The sequence below is a fragment of the Nannobrachium achirus genome (genome assembly GCF_963921795.1).
Source record: "Nannobrachium achirus genome assembly, chromosome: 3".
Lineage (NCBI taxonomy): Eukaryota > Metazoa > Chordata > Actinopteri > Myctophiformes > Myctophidae > Nannobrachium > Nannobrachium achirus.
In genome coordinates this window covers 4,530,616-4,549,707 of record NC_137812.1, presented here as the reverse complement: position 1 = coordinate 4,549,707, position 19,092 = coordinate 4,530,616, and the positions used below count along the sequence as shown (strand labels likewise).

The 19,092-nt window shown below is 43.0% G+C and overlaps 2 protein-coding genes across 3 annotated transcripts in view; one reads left to right on the top strand and one right to left on the bottom strand.

Moving 5' to 3' along the window:
• The window catches only part of LOC308281586 (uncharacterized protein), a gene marked incomplete at its 3' end in the record, with an annotated part of 534,349 nt that overhangs the window by 70,121 nt on the left and 445,136 nt on the right, over positions 1-19,092 (top strand). The window lies entirely within an intron of this gene.
• LOC308281730 (neurotrypsin-like) overlaps positions 314-19,092 on the bottom strand; it is a 92,980-nt gene continuing 74,201 nt past the window's right edge. Inside the window, exons 9-15 of one of the 2 annotated variants that reach the window (XM_080722009.1) lie at positions 8,462-8,494; positions 7,734-8,036; positions 6,986-7,181; positions 6,470-6,612; positions 4,252-4,383; positions 3,587-3,735; positions 314-3,031 (exon numbers count right to left, since the gene is read on the bottom strand). In XM_080722009.1, the coding sequence (XP_080578135.1) occupies positions 2,825-3,031; positions 3,587-3,735; positions 4,252-4,383; positions 6,470-6,612; positions 6,986-7,181; positions 7,734-8,036; positions 8,462-8,494 (1,163 nt within the window). In that variant the 3' untranslated portion in view covers positions 314-2,824. The remainder of the gene's footprint in view (positions 3,032-3,586; positions 3,736-4,251; positions 4,384-6,469; positions 6,613-6,985; positions 7,182-7,733; positions 8,037-8,461; positions 8,495-19,092) is intronic. The other variant, XM_080722010.1, reaches the window with a different exon arrangement.

Genomic DNA, 19,092 nt, shown 5'->3' with positions numbered 1-19,092 from the left:
GCCTCAACTCTTAGTGCCTGTCAGGTTGGGGGGTCCCCCCAGTTAAAATATGATTATTTGGGGGGTCGTGGGCTGAAAAGTTTGAGAACCACTGCTTTAGAGGAGACCAGAGCAGGGTGGTTGTAGCGATCTCTTAAAAAAGGAAGCTCTAAATACAATATGTTTTGTGCCTACAATGTTGCCAAAGCTTTATTTTACATGCTTTGTGAAAATAAACACTTTGGAACTTGATTAAACTTTGATACGTTGTTACTCAAAACCAAAACTGCCAAAGTGTTTCATTGTACTTTAAATAAGTGTTACAAAAACAACAGTCAATCAAGTGAATTTTATTGACACAAAGCCAAATCAAAACAGTTTTCTACACTTAAGATAACAGAGCAGCAGGTCAAGATCACCCACCAGTTTGCCCAACAATAGGGTGGCTCAGGGGTAGAGAAACCGTCATTAGAACACGGAGGAACCTGAAGGTTTTCCAGTTCGATCCCGGGCTCCCCCAGAGTTAGTGTTGAAGAGCAAGACTCTGAACCCCTAGAATCTTTGCTTACCCCTCGGGAGCAACTAGGGCCTAACTGCTCCTGATGAGCAGGTTGGTGCCTTGCATGGTTTCCTCCACCATGGGTGTGAATGGTAGAATGTAATGCACAATCTGTGTAAAGTGCCTTGGATAAATGCACCATTTACCTTTTTAATAGGCTCTATGCAAAGAAACCATTGATACCAATGAAGGCTCTGTTCCATTCTGCTCAAACAGAGTCAGTGTTACCAATGATACCGATGAAGGCTCTGTTCCATTCTGCTCAAACAGAGCCAGTGTTACCAATGATACCAATGAAGGCTCTGTTCCATTCTGCTCAAACAGAGCCAGTGTTACCAATGATACTAATGAAGGCTCCGTTCCATTCTGCTCAAACAGAGTTAGGGTGCTGATATTGTGCATGTTGGCTCACTGGAAACACTCTGCTACACCAGGGGGTCTAAAAAGTGTGGCCCAGGGACCCTTGTGGTCCCTTGAAGGGGAACCAAATGGACCCTTACGGGTTTGTAACTCTGAGAGTGTACAAATGGAACTTTGGTTCCATTCGAACACTCAGAGTTGAGGGTCCTTGAAATGAAAAGGTTTGAGAACCATAGTGTGCTACACAGCTAAATTGGTGTTATCAGCTGCTAGAGTTGGTGTCCCATTAACTTTACTATACAGGGGAAAAAAAGCTAAACAAATAATCTGCTTTAAGTAGCATATGAGGGGTTAAACTAGGCGTTTTCATGATTCTGAATCCATTGCAAGCATCTGTTTTGCACGAAAAACATTCCTTGGGTTAAAACTGTCCCCACAAAAGTGTGAAAAGTGATGACTCTTTTCATCACTAAAAGTAAAGTTAATGGGACACCAACTCTAGCGGCTGATAACACCAATTTAGCTGTGTCTCAGAAAGGGTTATCATACCAAAATATAATCTACAGATATAGAGCTTTTCTAAAATGCATGGTAAACTTTGCCACCTTCTCAGATACCGACATCTCGTATGGCCCATGGACTAAATGGCTGCTTAGAAGGTTTACACTCTAGAACATGATTAACACGCCAACTACTCATGATGTGTTCACTGTAGAACATGATTAACAAGCCAACTACTCATGATGTGTTCACTGTAGAACGTGATTCACAGGTCAACTACCCATGATGTGTTCACTGTAGAACATGATTAACAAGCCAACTACTCATGATGTGTTCACTGTAGAACGTGATTCACAGGTCAACTACTCATGATGTGTTCATATAGAACGTGATTCACAGGCCAACTACTCAAATGGCTGCTTTGCATAGCAGGTTTACAAGTGAGAGTGCAAATGCATCCTGACTCCTCACATAGGCTACACCACTGTTTGGCAAACCGTGGGTCGCGGACGGATTCTTATTAAAATACGCTTGTAGCCATGATTTTTTCTCTTCAATGGTCCACGATGCCATGGTCTCCATAGACTTCCATGTAATTTATAGTGCACGGATCGTGCACGCCCATGCCTATTCATGCACCACGTGTGTAGATGCTGTTCACAGCTTTCAAACAAAAAAATCCGCTTGGAAATCCGTTCAGGCATTCATGATTTATCAGCCATTATGTTTTCTTCAGATGTAAACAAACATGGCTGCCATGTTTGAAAGACTGGGTTGGTATGGGGGTTAAACATGCAATTTCGCGATCGCGATCATGCCTAACACATTTCTGGAGGTCCAAAAAACATTAAAAAAAAAAAAAAAAAAAAAAATGAAAAAAATAAATAAAATAAAAATAATTTAAAAAACGGCCCAAACTTGGGAAACTCGGGGTTGGCACAGCGTTGGTACCAATACAAACTCGGGAAACTCGGGGTTGGCACCATATGTGTTAAAATAGTGAACCGCCGATAAAATAATGACCATTACACTGCTGTGTGTTAATATTAACTTCATATCTCTAGTGACATTTTATCACATATTGTACTTATCAATTTAAGCTCCAACATTGCATCATGTATTAGCATCAACTTCATCTCTTTAGTAACATTGTATCATGTATTGTATTTAAGCTCCAACATTGGATCATCATCATCAGTTTAATCTATCTAGTAACATTAACATCGTATCATGTATTATCATCAATTTAATCTCTCTAGAATTATATTGTAAATGCAATAATTGTTTTTTAATGGGAATATAAGCATGTCTAGGTCTGTTAGACCTTCATCAGATTATCAATATATGACTAACTGTATATGTTGTCATTTCTGCTTGTCTTAAACCTGTCTTAGAACAGGCTTATCATGTATCAAAGAATGGAGATCATAAATCATGAGAGTGATCATAAACATCAGAGGTATCAATGTGATCAACATTCAACATCTCCTGACGAATCCAGGTCACATATCTGTGGACATTGGCATAGACACCAGGCTTGTTCCTCTGAGCACATCCATCCCCCCAGCTCACCACACCAGCGATGTAATGAACCCCATCCTGCTCACACACCAGAGGACCGCCTGAATCACCCTGGAGAGACAACCAGTTTAATACAGTTATTATATAGACTTTATACAACCAGTTTAATACATTATTATATAGACTTTATACAACCAGTTTAATACATTATTATATAGACTTTATACAACCAGTTTAATACATTATTAAATAGACTTTATACAACCAGTTTAATACATTATTAAATAGACTTTATACAACCAGTTTAATACATTATTATATAGACTTTATACAACCAGTTTAATACAGTTATTATATAGACTTTATACAACCAGTTTAATACATTATTATATAGACTTTATACAACCAGTTTAATACATTATTATATAGACTTTATACAACCAGTTTAATACAGTTATTGTAAAGACGGTGTGAAAGATTCCTTTGTCACAGGAAATGGAAGGCTCCTACGGTGAGGAAAGGAGAGAGACGAGACGGTGACGACAGGTGGTGACCTGGGCTGCTGCCGTGGGAGCCAGCACGGGAGCAGACAGGACACACACACACACACACACACACACACACACACACACACACACACACACACACACACACACACGCACGTACCTGGCAGCTGTCCACTCTTCCCGCCATGTATCCTGCACAGATCATGGTGTCGTCCAGTCGGTTTCCATAGACATCAGGATGCGTGCAGCTCTGCTTGGAGATCAAAGGAACGCTGGCTTCCATCAGCCTGTTGTTGGAAGGTTCACTCTCTGAGGGCCACAAACACACACACAGAAATAGTGGAGTCGCTAAGCAACATTTGACTTCAAGTCATAATGCAAACTTGCCCTTTGGTATGGAAGAAGGGCCATTTATGTCATGTTGTAGTCCTAGACAGACTACACTTTGGCCGGAACTATCCAACCGGAAACAGTTTAACCTAAAATAATTCCCCTGCACTCAAGGACATACTTTTAGGGCCTACCTAATAAACCCCTTGATGCGCATAGTTTTGCTTTTGAAAAATGTGTTTGGTATATGCATCTTTTAGTCCAACTCGTAGCGACTGGCAACACTACACTAGGCTACTGGAGCATTTTAATAGGGATTGGGGAAACAAACGGGGGGAAACAAAACAAAGCGACGCTGCTTCTTCTGCTTATGGTTTCCGCCTAGAACGGATCAAACGGACCGTTGTAAACCAAATAATGGTGATGCGAGGTTATTTGTAGATACTGTAGATTCATATCAGTGATTCAGATGGTAATGTGCAGATAGATTCATACCAGTGCGGCCCCATCCTGTGACCACACACACCATGTCATCAGGGAAGAGCTTGTTTGGCAGACATGCAGTTTTAACATAGCGGGTTTCCATGGCACAGAGATGACCGTGGATGGCCTTCAGTTGAAGTAAAGCTGACACACAGAATTATGTATTAGTATATCTGACTAACATATACTGTAGATGGCATTTATCAAATTAAATCATTACAGTGCATGTGATTGTAAAAAGGATTATTGAAAAACACGTTATATTGATTTATTACAACACTTCAATCAATGACTGCTAAACTAAAAAAGAAAACAAACAAAAGAATAACTATACACATTGTTGGTCAGATCTGGCCAGAAATTATGCCAAACCTGCAGAGCGAGTTCAGAGTTTCTATCAGGGTTCCTATGTTTCTATGATTCCCTTATTGGGGTCTATTTCATTCCATTCCCTGTAAACTCAGCAGGAAGCCGATGGATTGTACAGTCCAAGTATGGGATGAGACTTTGCCTCTGTGAAGTATCTTGGAGTCTTGTTCACGGATGAGGGGAGGACGGAGCACGAGATCTGCCATGGAATTGGAGCATCAGGAACGGTATTGCAGTCATTGAATCGCACTGTTGTGACGAAAAGAGTTGAGCCTGGAGGCAAAGCTTTCTGTCTAGCAAGCAATCTTGGTTCCTACTCTCACCTATGGTCATGAAGTGTGGATCATGACCCAAAGTATAAGGTCACAGACGCAAACGGACAAAATGAGTTTCCTCAGACGGGTGGCTGGTATGTCCCTTAGAGATAGGGTGAGAAGTTCAGTCACCCGAGAGAGACTTGGAGTAGAACCGCTGCTCCTACACTTGGAAAGGAGTCAGCTTAGGTGGTTGGGGCATCTAGTACGGATGCCCCCCGAGCGCCTTCCTAGGAAGGTCCTCGATGCACATCCCACTGGGAGGAGACCCCGTGGCAGACCAAAGACCAGATGGAAGGATTATATCTCCACTGGGAGGAGACCCCATTGCAGACCAAAGACCAGATGGAAGGATTATATCTCCACTGGGAGGAGACCCCATTGCAGACCAAAGACTAGATGGAAGGATTATATCTCCACTGGGAGGAGACCCCACTGGGAGGAGACCCCGTGGCAGACCAAAGACCAGATGGAAGGATTATATCTCCACTGGGAGGAGACCCCGTGGCAGACCAAAGACCAGATGGAAGGATTATATCTCCACTGGGAGGAGACCCCGTGGCAGACCAAAGACCAGATGGACGGATTATATCTCCACTGGGAGGAGACCCCGTGGCAGACCAAAGACCAGATGGAAGGATTATATCTCCACTGGGAGGAGACCCCGTGGCAGACCAAAGACCAGATGGACGGATTATATCTCCACTGGGAGGAGACCCCGTGGCAGACCAAAGACCAGATGGAAGGATTATATCTCCACTGGGAGGAGACCCCGTGGCAGACCAAAGACCAGATGGAAGGATTATATCTCCACTGGGAGGAGACCCCGTGGCAGACCAAAGACCAGATGGAAGGATTATATCTGCACACCGGCCTGGGAAGCCTGGGGATCCTCCAGTAGGAAGTGGCTGAGGTTACACATGAGACACTGGAAATCTCAAGTGGAACTGTTACCCGATTCCGGATTAGCGGCTGAGGATGGAAGGATGGATGGATGGATGGATATATATTCTGAAGCAATAAGCCACAAGAAGCGAGTGGTTACCTGGTATTTTACACCGGCTGAGAGGCGTAGGGAGACACGAGGCACAGCCGAGTGTCTCCAACCCTCTCAGCCGGTGTAAAATACAGGTAACCACAAGCCTTGCGTGGCTTATTGCTTTTCTAAAACGGTTACAATATGGCAACATGAAAAATCATAGACATGTACCAATTAAAACTGTTCTATTTCACTAATAATTCACTATAAGCTCTGCTCTGCAAGAAAGTAGTCCCCAGCTACAAGAAAGTAGTTCCCGGCCAGGCTGCAGAAAAAACACAGGTGCAGATAATTGGTGCACTGTGGAACATTGTGGAAAGAAATAACACACCTGGGTTTGATATAAACTCATTCAAGGTGTGGGTTATAGTCTCATATACCACAGCAACCAGCCAATCAGAATCAAGGAATGGAACTAGTCGGTTCAGAATGAACCACATTCTACAATTGGTTATATCACTATGTTGAACAACGTTGTTTAATTTCTTATGTCCATAGATTCACTCACCAACATCATCATGGCGCGCTCCTATGTACTTAGGGTGAACGATGGCTGTCACCACAGGGATGACCTGGTCAGACTCTTCTGTCTTGTTAAGGTAAACTCCCCCCAAGAACACCTGCAAGTCCTGCATCTCCATGGAGCTGTCACTGAACATTATTATTGATATTACTGAACATATATGTTGTTAAATAAAAATAAAAATCTATCTTCTTTCAAATCAGATAAACACAGGTCAGTAATGCCCTTACATGCAGTGAACAGTGAATGCAGTGCTGCTTACATGCAGTGAACAGCAGTGAATACAGAGCAGCTTACATGCAGTGAGCAGCAGTGAATACAGAGCAGCTTACATGCAGTGAGCAGTGAATACAGAGCAGCTTACATGCAGTGAACAGCAGTGAATACAGAGCAGCTTACATGCAGTGAACAGCAGTGAATACAGAGCAGCTTACATGCAGTGAGCAGCAGTGAATACAGAGCAGCTTACATGCAGTGAGCAGTGAATACAGAGCAGCTTACATGCAGTGAGCAGCAGTGAGGACCCAGCAGGATGCAATGAGGACGCCTCCACAGTCATGTTCGAAGTCCTTAGATGAATTTTTGGTTCTGATTTGCAGAGACACCTGCCATGGATGAGTCCCAGCAACAGACCCTCTGCCTCCCAGGATCCTGCTGGCAGCGCCAGGCTCAGCTCTGCCACACTGGGAGAACAGGGCTGGACAACATGGAGGATGGAACATGAAGTTTAATATAAGTTTGTACTTTTCTCAAACTATAGACACACAGACAGACAGACAGACAGACAGACAGACAGACAGACAGACAGACAGACAGACAGACAGACAGACAGACAGACAGACAGACAGACACATACTGTAGGCAGATAAAAAAAAAATCACACCCAATGTGAAGTGAGTGGTGGTTGTGCTTGCATAACGTCTTCAGACTAGGATTTAAGTCTAGGATGTACAGGCTATGCCACACACACACACACACACACACACACACACACACACACACACACACACACACACACACACACACACACACACACACACACAATGCTATGGCAAAACGCTGAGGAGAAATGGCTACAGACACACACACACACACACACACACACACACACACACACACACACACACACACACACACACACACACGCAAAGCCACTCTATGGAGCGGTTTACCACTGCTCAAAAAAGATACTGTATAGATTTGTGCCAATGGGTTAGGGTTAGTTAGTTACTTAGTCATTGTTTGTTACCTGAACAGATCACCTCTTGTCTCTCCACAGATCTACCAGACTGCATTGTGACACACTCTCCCAGTGATGTCTCAGATCCAGTACATGAAGATGTCATCATCCATACAGGCTTACGTGCAGAACCAGAAGTCCATTTAGTGTCCACAGCAGAGCCACAGCCCAGCTGTCTGCACACTACAGATGATGACTTCAGGTTCAAGTCAAATGTAAAATCAGTCGCTGGTCTCCACTCTTCCTGGTATTTCACCTCCAGTGTACCCGTACAGTTACTGATTCCTCCCACCAACCTGACACCAACAGACTCTGTACACAGACAAGAGAATAAACTGTAAAAAAAAAACATCAATCCAAAAAAGCACACACACAAAGGACAATAGTAAAAAAAGGCAAATAGGTTTAGGGGTTTAGGAAAAGTCTTGATGATCGTTGACAAGTTCCCTCACATAAACGTAACCTCATGTATACATCTATGTGAGGGAACTTGTCAACAATCATCAAGACTTTTCTCTTAGTGACAATTTGAAGTTTCAGTTTAGGGTTTAGTATGGCAGAAAATATGCAACTAGGTTTTCTAAAACCATCGCAAACAAGTTGGGCTCGCCCCCTAGGGGTCATTTTGCAATGAATCCAATATTAAATAGGTCAGTATATGGAAAGCTTGCTTAGGGCAGCAATTGGGACAGAACCGGCCCTGAGAACTATTTAGTCATTTGTTGGTGTTTGTTTACCTGTTGTGTGGACTGTTGGTTGTACCTGGAGAGCTGAAGGAAAAAAAACAAAAAAAAAACAAAAAACAAGAAGGTTTACTTGTATACTGCTGCTTTTTGTCTAAAACAAGCTACATTCAACTGCCTAAAACTCTGCAACGGATTATCACCACCGGACCATTTTATCTTCCAGACTCTAGGAGACCCCTGTGTGTCTTTTTAGACCACCGGTAGGTGGATCGTGGAGCTGCATAATATTCTATGATCTTTCAAAGGTAAGTGAAAACGTTCAGAATCGCTGGCAAGGGCAGCTATAGAAGATGTTTTAACAGTTTTGGCAGTCAATGAGATTAAAACTAATATGATTCACTATGACCACTTTGTGTGAAGACATCTATTGTAGATTAATAACTAATATGATTCACTATGACCACTTAGTGTGAAGACATCTATTGTAGATTAATAACTAATATGATTCACTATGACCACTTAGTGTGAAGACATCTATTGTAGATTAATAACTAATATGATTCACTATGACCACTTTGTGTGAAGACATCTATTGTAGATTAATAACTAATATGATTCACTATGACCACTTTGTGTGAAGACATCTATTGTAGATTAATAACTAATAAGATCACTATGACCACTTAGTGTGAAGACATCTATTGTAGATTAATAACTAATATGATTCACTATGACCACTGTGTGTGAAGACATATATTGTAGATGAATAACTAATATGATTCACTATGATTAACAACTCCATGTCACATTAAAAAGACTATTGCATATCATAAAATAATAAAAGCAATATATAGGAGTTTACACATTGCTGCTTCAAGTAATTTTTTCATCTAATGCTGTAATACATGTCATAATATAATGTTGTATGCCATTAACCCCTACCTTTGCATGATTTAATCTCACTCACATAGTGATAAATAAACAGTCATTCAGTAGCTTCACATAGTGATGAATAAACAGTCATTCAGTAGCTTCACATAGTGATAAATAAACAGTCATTCAGTAGCTTCACATAGTGATAAATAAACAGTCATTCAGTAGCTTCACATAGTGATAAATAAACAGTCATTCAGTAGCTTCACATAGTGATAAATCAACAGTCATTCAGTAGCTTCACATAGTGATACATAAACAGTCATTCAGTAGCTTCACATAGTGATAAATAAACAGTCATTTCACCATGTCCACTAAACCCTCCCAATTTTTATTCTGATAGGTCTCTGAACCCAAGTAAACTCCCAAAAACGTCATCCCCTCTGTCCCCACTGTAAGCCTCCGGGTAGGCTGGGGACTGGCTCCTCCCTCCAACTCCCCACCATTAGGGACTCACTTTTATCCCAGTTAACCTTGGCTGATGAGGCCTTTTCATAAATACCAAGACAGTTCCTTATTTCATCCACATCCCTCTGATTCTTTATAAAAATAGTTACATCGTCAGCATAAGCTGCAATGACATAAGGAGGTCTCTGGCTGAGTCCAGGTAGGGTTAGACCTTCCAATCTGCTTCTGAGTTTACATAGGAGTGGCTCAATGGCAATACTGTAGAGCTGGCCAGATATGGGGCACCCCTGTCTGATCCCCCTTCCAACTGCTATTGGTCTGCTCAAACCACCTCCCACCTTAACCATGCAGCTTGCTTCTGTATATAGTAGACTAACCCATTTTGTGAACTTCTCCCCAATGCCAAATGCATTCATGGTAGAGAAGAGAAAACCATGATCAATCTTATCGAAGGCTTTCTGTTGGTCTAAGGATAGGATGCCTATATTAACATTGTGTAGTTTGCAAACATCTAACACATCCCTGATAAAAAACAAATTGTCCATAATGGTTCTTTCAGGTACACAGTATGTTTGATCCGGTTGTATTAGTACACCTAACACTGGGTGAAAAGAGAGATTATCTGACATATACTGGTAGAGTATATGACCCATTTTGTACCAGTATACTGGGCATATACCCAAATTATTGGAAGTTTTCAGTTCAAGAGATTTTCAGGCATATTCCCCTGATATTCTGCCCCCAGCTAGACAAAGGCACAGCAGGGGGTGCCTTTCTGTGCCTTTGTCTAGCTGGGGACAGAATATCACCTATTATTTGCAGTTTACAGGGGAATATGCCTGAAAATCTCTTGAACTGAAAACGTCCAATTATGTGGGTATATGCCCAGTATACTGGTACAAAATTGGTCATATACTCTACCAGTATATGTCAGATAATCTCTCTTTTCACCCAGTGTAAGTGGTCTTTCAGTCGTTGGATAGTGCCCGTGAGAGCACCTTGTAGTCCGGACACAATAAGGCTACAGGTCTCCAGTTATTTAGAAGGGCTAGGTCCCCCTTCTTGGGGAGGAGGGATAGAACGGCTCTCCTGCATGAGGTGGGCAGCAAGCCCTTTTGGTAGCAGTCCTTGCCTGGCTGCAAGCGTCAAACTCTTCACACGCTACGTTTCTCTTCGCTTAGGGAGGGAGTCTGAGCCTTCAGACGGAGATTCTATTTCAGCGGGGGGCGGGCTAAAGCCTATTGACGTCACACACACACACACACACACACACACACACACACACACACACACACACACACACACACACACACACACACGCTTAGAGCCCCCGACGGCGACGTGGCGTGACATTGCAAAAATACGTTATTTCTTATAACATATATGATTGCATGTTTACGTTAGTGCAAAATGGTGTTAAAACGTAATGAAACGGCACTATTGTATACCGTATTTTCCGGACTATAAGGCGCACTTAAAAGCCTTTAATTTTCTCAAAAAACTACAGTGCGCCTTATAGTCCAGTGCGCCTTATATATGGATCATTCATTGACATTGACATTCCCTTTAGCACAGCTCCATCTGTTGGATGCATAACGCAACGGTAGCGTCAATTATGTGCGCCTTATAGTCAGGTGCGCCTTATATATGAAAACAGTTTGAAAATAGACCATTCATTGACAGTGCGCCTTATAGTCAGGTGCGCCTTATAGTCCAGAAAATACTGTAGTTAATTAAAAGAATACGAGTCGAGTCTGACGCCGCCATGACAGTTTTCACAGACCAATCAGAGTCCACTAGTGACTCTCACGTGGCTGGAGAGCTCTGAAGGGAGGGGGCTGGGGGGGGCTGGGACCGGACCAGCTTGGGAATCCACCAGAAGCCAAACCACGTGCCTCAAGCATACAACCCTGATTGGCCCATTCAAACCACCCGCTCCTCGGACGAGGAGAAATAAAATAATGAATCTCCGGGTTCAGTCCACACTACACACCACCCACCAACAGGGGGTGGTAATGTGCGGACTGATTTATCAGGCTATAGCAGTCCAGCATTACTTCATGAAAGTCATGTCCCATACATTCCCAAAAAGCCTTGTAGAACTCAATGGGCAGCCCATCTATCCCTGGTGCACGACCAGGAGCAAGCTGTTCAACGGCCGTGGTCAGTTCCTCGAAAGACAGTTCCTGATCTAGCTCATTCCTCTCCCTAGGAGTGAGCTTAATTAGTCCTTCTAATAGTTCTGACTGACACTGCTCCTCACAGTGCTCTGCTCCAAACAGTGTTGTGTAAAAACTGACAGCATGTCTCCTCATCTCACCAGAGTCTGTAGTAATGCTACCGTCCGGCAGTCTTAGGGTCGATCCATACCGTTATAAGGAGCCTAACAAAGTTCGGTTCGGCACTAGGCAAACCCAAATATGGTTCGCATCTCCCGGTTCGGGGGGGCGTCAACCGACTAAATTCGGCTCTACGGTGCCTATTGGCCGTTTAAGTCCAGACACCAAGTTTCAAGACGGTACCATGCTGTGAACTGGAGTAGTGGCTGTTTAAAACCCAGCCAATAGGAATACAGAGGGGGCGGGGCTTAATCAATTACAGCCCATCCCTATTGGTGGAAAAAGACCAAAGTTGTGTATGCATTATAAAGTTTAAGTGACGTTGCTAGGCAAAGTATGGCAGAGTTATGTGGTGCCAAAGTTTCTGGGTTTTTTCGGAGTCCCCCATTCAAAGTCAATGGGGTTTTTTGCGCGTAGTTTTTTACGAATTACGTTGCCATGGTAACGCGGATCGGAAAGAAAAGTAATAGCACACCATTCCCGGCCGAGCCGCACATTTTGATGTATATATTGCGGGGGTGGCGTAAATCGTGCGGCAGTTATTACGTACCGATATCTCCCCCATTCTAAGTCAATGGGGTTTTTGGGCGTCGTTTTTTGCGAATTACGCCGCAATGGTAACGCGGATCGGAAAGAAAAGTAATACACTATGGGCGCAGCCATTACGGAGCGAGAGGCTCCTCCTCCCCCTCTGTTTGCATCAGTCTTCAGACATAGAAATAGACAAAGTAGATCCAGGCTGAGAAAACCACCAAAGAAGTGAACCCGCCGCCATTATTGTTTATGTGCGCTCCAGATTTGAGACTAACGTTACGGGAGCTGCTGCTACTGTACACACCCACGCCACCCCTCATCTGCTCACAGTGCTCAGACAGTTAAACTAATGAACGCTCGTAATGGTGAGGCGGACCGCGGACACGTGAAACAAGAACGAGCGGTTTTTTAGCAGTAAAAGAGTTATGAATTTTGTTTTGATATTAATATTATAGATTCCATTCCAAGCAGCATCATTGTATATTAATAATCCTAACTAGCAAGGCACCTCAGGGTGAATTGCGACCTCAGGGTGACATGCGACCTCGAGGTCGTGCCAATTTTTGGCCATCTGGCCAACCACAGCGTTTCTCTGACGATTCTAGTTGGTGTCATTCTGGGGGAGTTTGTTCATCTTTTTGTGAGGGTATCAACCCTAGGAGACACGGGGAGAACATGCAAACTCCACACAGAAAGGCCCTATCGCCAACCCCACCTAGGGTGTGGGCGCTGATGACGTGGAGGGAGGAACACGCCGCCCATATATGTCCTTAATATTGATAGCATAATATCCTTAATAATGTCCTTAATATTGACAATTTAGGAATCTCCATATATGGGCATAAAACGGACATAAGTAATGCCAAGCAGGGCCAAATTAATTCACAGTCATCCCTAGTGTTGTAGTCGAGTCCACCTAAAGCGAGTCCAAGTCAAGTCCAAGTCCTAGGGGATTCAAATCCGAGTCGAGTCCGAGTCAAGAGCCCCTAGGAGGGGGTCGAGTCCGAGTCAAGTCCGAGACCAACGGGAGGCGAGGACAGAGACGGTGTCGCAAGCGACGCCATCCCGGAGAGAGAGAGAGAGAGAGAGAGAGGAGGGAAGGAGAATTATATTTAAAAACATTCTGTGATCATTTGATATGTTAAAGGGCCTACACCATGAATTTTCACTTTTTCTATTTTAAAACCTTTTTTTTGGGGTCCCACTGGCACCTTCTATCCTCACAAAGTCCTATTTCTGACCATTGTGTCTTTTTCTGTTTTTGGGAAGGCAGAGGTGAAAAGCTTTCCACGAGTTGACGCATGTGATGTCACAAGCTCTTTTCCTATCATGGGTGTTTTGGTGGCGACACAATCAAATGGCCATTTAGCATAACAGATTTTTTCGGCCGGGGTCCGGGGATCGATCTATCATGGAGAGAGAATTTTTTTTTCACTTAGTATTACTAGCGGCGGTAGTTTACGAGGCTGTGGGGGATATAAGTGTAGGCTTTACACGATATATATCACATCCCTTCTATTTACAGAGAGCAACAAACTCGCCAGCATAGCTATATTGCCTTTTATTGTTTCACACAAACTAGCTCCACCGAGCCAAAACTAAACCGTCGCACACAGGTCTTTCTAAACCAGTTTCCCAAACATTGGGTCGGGACCCATGTGTGGCTCATGGAGACATTTGGGTCTCTTTGATTTATTTTTCCTACGTTTTGTTTTTAATAATATTTCTAAACATTTTCCGCCTTGTGAGCTTTTAGATCTGCTGTTTGGGTCCCATGTCTTTTGGGTCAAAAAGTTTGGGAACCACTGTTCTAAACTAGGCTATGATGTCCTTGGTTCATTATCGCCTATATAAACAGTGTTCTACCGTGAGTGATATGTAGTATGCTGTGAAGAAAATAATATAGCCTACAATCTGCGATTCTGAACGTCGACTTCACTATGAAATGGACGCTTCCTTCTGTTTCCCAAACACTGGGTCGGGACCCATTTGTGAGTCGTGGAGACAGTTTTATGGTTTATGGGCTGTTATATTTCATACATTCTTTATACATCATACATAAATACAATGCGGGTGGGTCTGGTTGTCTAATGTAGGTTAACTTTCTGTAATGTCTGGTCTAGCAACGGTCGCCCTGTGTCATTTGACAGTAGGCCTATAACATACAATTACACATACAGTAGGCTATAATCAGAGCTACAACATTATCCTATTTTTGTATTGTCCCAATATTAACATTATTAGTTGTCAACGTGGGGTCCGGGGACTGCCATGAGTTCCCCTGCTAAATAATTAATTTGGAAGTTCTATAGGCCTATGCAACAGTAAATACCCCCTCCCCCCATGCCTGAATAAATGTATATCTACTGTAACACGTGCATTCCTAAACTAAAGCTATTGTGTTTGCAACAGTACCTTTTCACACCAAAATGTTTACCACACACATTACCATACATATCAATTATAATCAAACCGGTTTTATATTTTTTATACTACAGGCAATCACAGGAGTCTATGCCACCCTGTCAAGCATGTGCATGTGCCGAAAGTTGTGGCGACATTATATATGTAACTAACTAACTAGAAAAGAACATTTCTACGAAATTTTAAGTGTGCCTGCAGCTCGCTAAGTGTGTGCAACCTTGTATATCAGTTGGTGTTAGCATTAGCATCCTTGTATAGCAGTTGGTGTTAGCATTAGCATTTTGCATTAACATTAGTTTTTTTACATCAGCATTTTTATCATTAGCTTTAACATTAACATTTTATTAGCATCAGCATTAGCATGTGTTAGCATGAGCATTAGCATTTGTTAGCATTATCATTAGCATTTGTGTTAGCATAGCATTAGCATGTGTTAGCATTAACATTTTTTGTTAGCATTAGCATATGTTAGCATTAGCATTATCATGTGTTAGCATTAGCATTAGCATTAGCATGTGTTAGCATTAGCATTTGTTAGCATTAGCATTAGCATCTGTTAGCATTAGCATGTGTTGGCATTAGCATTAGCATTTGTTAGCATTAGCATGTGTTAACATTAGCATTTGTGTTAGCATTAGCATGTGTTAGCATTAGCATTTTTTGTTAGCATTAACATATGTTAGCATTAGCATGTGTTAGCATTAGCATTAGTTAACATTAGCATTTGTTAGCATTAGCATGTGTTGGCATTAGCATTAGCATTAGCATTTGTTAGCATTAGCATGTGTTAACATTAGCATTTGTGTTAGCATTAGCATGTGTTAGCATTAGCATTTTTTGTTAGCATTAACATATATTAGCATTAGCATGTGTTAGCATTAGCATTAGCATTTGTTAGTATTAGCATTTTTAGCATTAGCATATGTTAGCATTAGCATATGTTAGCATTAGCATTTTTGTTAACATTAGCATTTGTTAGCATTAGCATTTGTTAGCATTGGCCTTTGTTAGCATTAGCATTAGCGGTTAGCCGTTGGGACTGTGGGACCACCCAGCGAGCATTTTTAGCATTAGCATATGTTAGCATTAGCATATGTTAGCATTAGCATTTTTGTTAACATTAGCATTTGTTAGCATTAGCATTTGTTAGCATTGGCCTTTGTTAGCATTAGCATTAGCGGTTAGCCGTTGGGACTGTGGGACCACCCAGCGAGTTTGAGACCAGTAACGTTTTGGGAAGTGGAGACATGGCTGTTTAAAGCCCAGCCAATAGGAATAAAGAGGGGGCGGGGCTTAAGCAATTACAGATAATTCCTATTTGCCATGTAAGTACACACAGCGAGTTTCGAGACGGTACCATGCTGCAAACTGGAGATATAGCTGTTTAAAGCTAAGCCAATAGGAAGATAGGGGCGGGGCTTTAGAGGGGGCGGAGCTTAAGTAATAAGTCCCTATTGGCCGTTTAAGTCCAGACACCAAGTTTCAAGACGGTACCATGCTGTGAACTGGAGTAGTGGCTGTTTAAAACCCAGCCAATAGGAATACAGAGGGGGCGGGGCTTAATCAATTACAGCCCATCCCTATTGGTGGAAAAAGACCAAAGTTGTGTATGCATTATAAAGTTTAAGTGACGTTGCTAGGCAAAGTATGGCAGAGTTATGTGGTGCCAAAGTTTCTGGTTTTTTTCGGAGTCCCCCATTCAAAGTCAATGGGGGTTTTTGCGCGTAGTTTTTTACGAATTACGTTGCCATGGTAACGCGGATCGGAAAGAAAAGTAATAGCACACCATTCCCGGCCGAGCCGCACATTTTGATGTATATATTGCGGGGGTGGCGTAAATCGTGCGGCAGTTATTACGTACCGATATCTCCCCCATTCTAAGTCAATGGGGTTTTTGGGCGTTGTTTTTTGCGAATTACGCCGCAATGGTAACGCGGATCGGAAAGAAAAGTAATACACTATGGGCGCAGCCATTACGGAGCGAGAGGCTCCTCCTCCCCCTCTGTTTGCATCAGTCTTCAGACATAGAAATAGAGAAAGTAGATCCAGGCTGAGAAAACCACCAAAGAAGTGAACCCGCCGCCATTATTGTTTATGTGCGCTCCAGATTTGAGACTAACGTTACGGGAGCTGCTGCTACTGTACACACCCACGCCACCCCTCATCTGCTCACAGTGCTCAGACAGGTAAACTAATGAACGCTCGTAATGGTGAGGCGGACACGTGAAACAAGAACGAGCGGTCTTTTAGCAGTAAAAGAGTTATGAATTTTGTTTTGATATTAATATTATAGATTCCATTCCAAGCAGCATCATTGTATATTAATAATCCTAACTAGCAAGGCACCTCAGGGTGACTTGCGACCTCAGGGTGACATGCGACCTCGAGGTCGTGCCAATTTTTGGCCATCTGGTCAACCACAGCGTTTCTCTGACGATTCTAGTTGGTGTCATTCTGGGGGAGTTTGTTCATCTTTTTGTGAGGGTATCAACCCTAGGAGACACGGGGAGAACATGCAAACTCCACACAGAAAGGCCCTATCGCCAACCCCACCTAGGGTGTGGGCGCTGATGACGTGGAGGGAGGAACACGCCGCCCATATATGTCCTTAATATTGATAGCATAATATCCTTAATAATGTCCTTAATATTGACAATTTAGGAATCTCCATATATGGGCATAAAACGGACATAAGTAATGCCAAGCAGGGCCAAATTAATTCACAGTCATCCCTAGTGTTGTAGTCGAGTCCACCTAAAGCGAGTCCAAGTCAAGTCCAAGTCCTAGGGGATTCAAATCCGAGTCGAGTCCGAGTCAAGAGCCCCTAGGAGGGGGGTCGAGTCCGAGTCAAGTCCGAGACCAACGGGAGGCGAGGACAGAGACGGTGTCGCAAGCGACGCCATCCCGGAGAGAGAGAGAGAGAGAGAGAGAGGAGGGAAGGAGAATTATATTTAAAAACATTCTGTGATCATTTGATATGTTAAAGGGCCTACACCATGAATTTTCACTTTTTCTATTTTAAAACCTTTTTTTTGGGGTCCCACTGGCACCTTCTATCCTCACAAAGTCCTATTTCTGACCATTGTGTCTTTTTCTGTTTTTGGGAAGGCAGAGGTGAAAAGCTTTCCACGAGTTGACGCATGTGATGTCACAAGCGTCCCCCCCCCCCCCCCCCCCCCCCCCGCCGGTCAGGTACAAACCAGAGCTACTGTTGTAAACCCAGCCCCTCATTTGTTTCTAATTTGCATAGCCTCCACCTCCATCTGCAGCAGGCTTACTGCTCTGCGGCCGCCATTACTGCAGTGCTGTGCTGTGCTCACTCAGTGCTCTCACTGTGCCTTGTATAGTAGACAGAGTCATTTCCTTCTTTTATTCTATCAACATTTTTGCTATCAACATGTCCAAGGCGAAGTCTAACGTTCCTGGATCGCACTATAAATGTGACGTTATAGACTGCGACGACCCAAGCTTCGTCCCTTCTAACAAGGAAACAAAAGACTATTTTTAATGGCGATGGTCCCGTGGCTGTGAAGAAAACCCTCCACATCTGCCAGAACCATTTCATTTTGGACAGTTACGAAAACCTAGCCCAGATCCAGCTTGGCTTTGCCACAAACAAGATTTTAAAACAAAGAGCAGTACCAACTATTCGTCAGTTAACTATAAGTATGTTAGTTAACTTTGCTGTGATACATGTATGTGCTGTTCAGTGTTGACTAGTATAAACTCGACATTGTTCTTTTCCTATCATGGGTGTTTTGGTGGCGACACAATCAAATGGCCATTTAGCATAACAGATTTTTTCGGCCGGGGTCCGGGGATCGATCTATCATGGAGAGAGAAACATTTTTTCACTTAGTATTACTAGCGGCGGTAGTTTACGAGGCTGTGGGGGATATAAGTGTAGGCTTTACACGATATATATCACATCCCTTCTATTTACAGAGAGCAACAAACTCGCCAGCATAGCTATATTGCCTTTTATTGTTTCACACAAACTAGCTCCACCGAGCCAAAACTAAACCGTCGCACACAGGTCTTTCT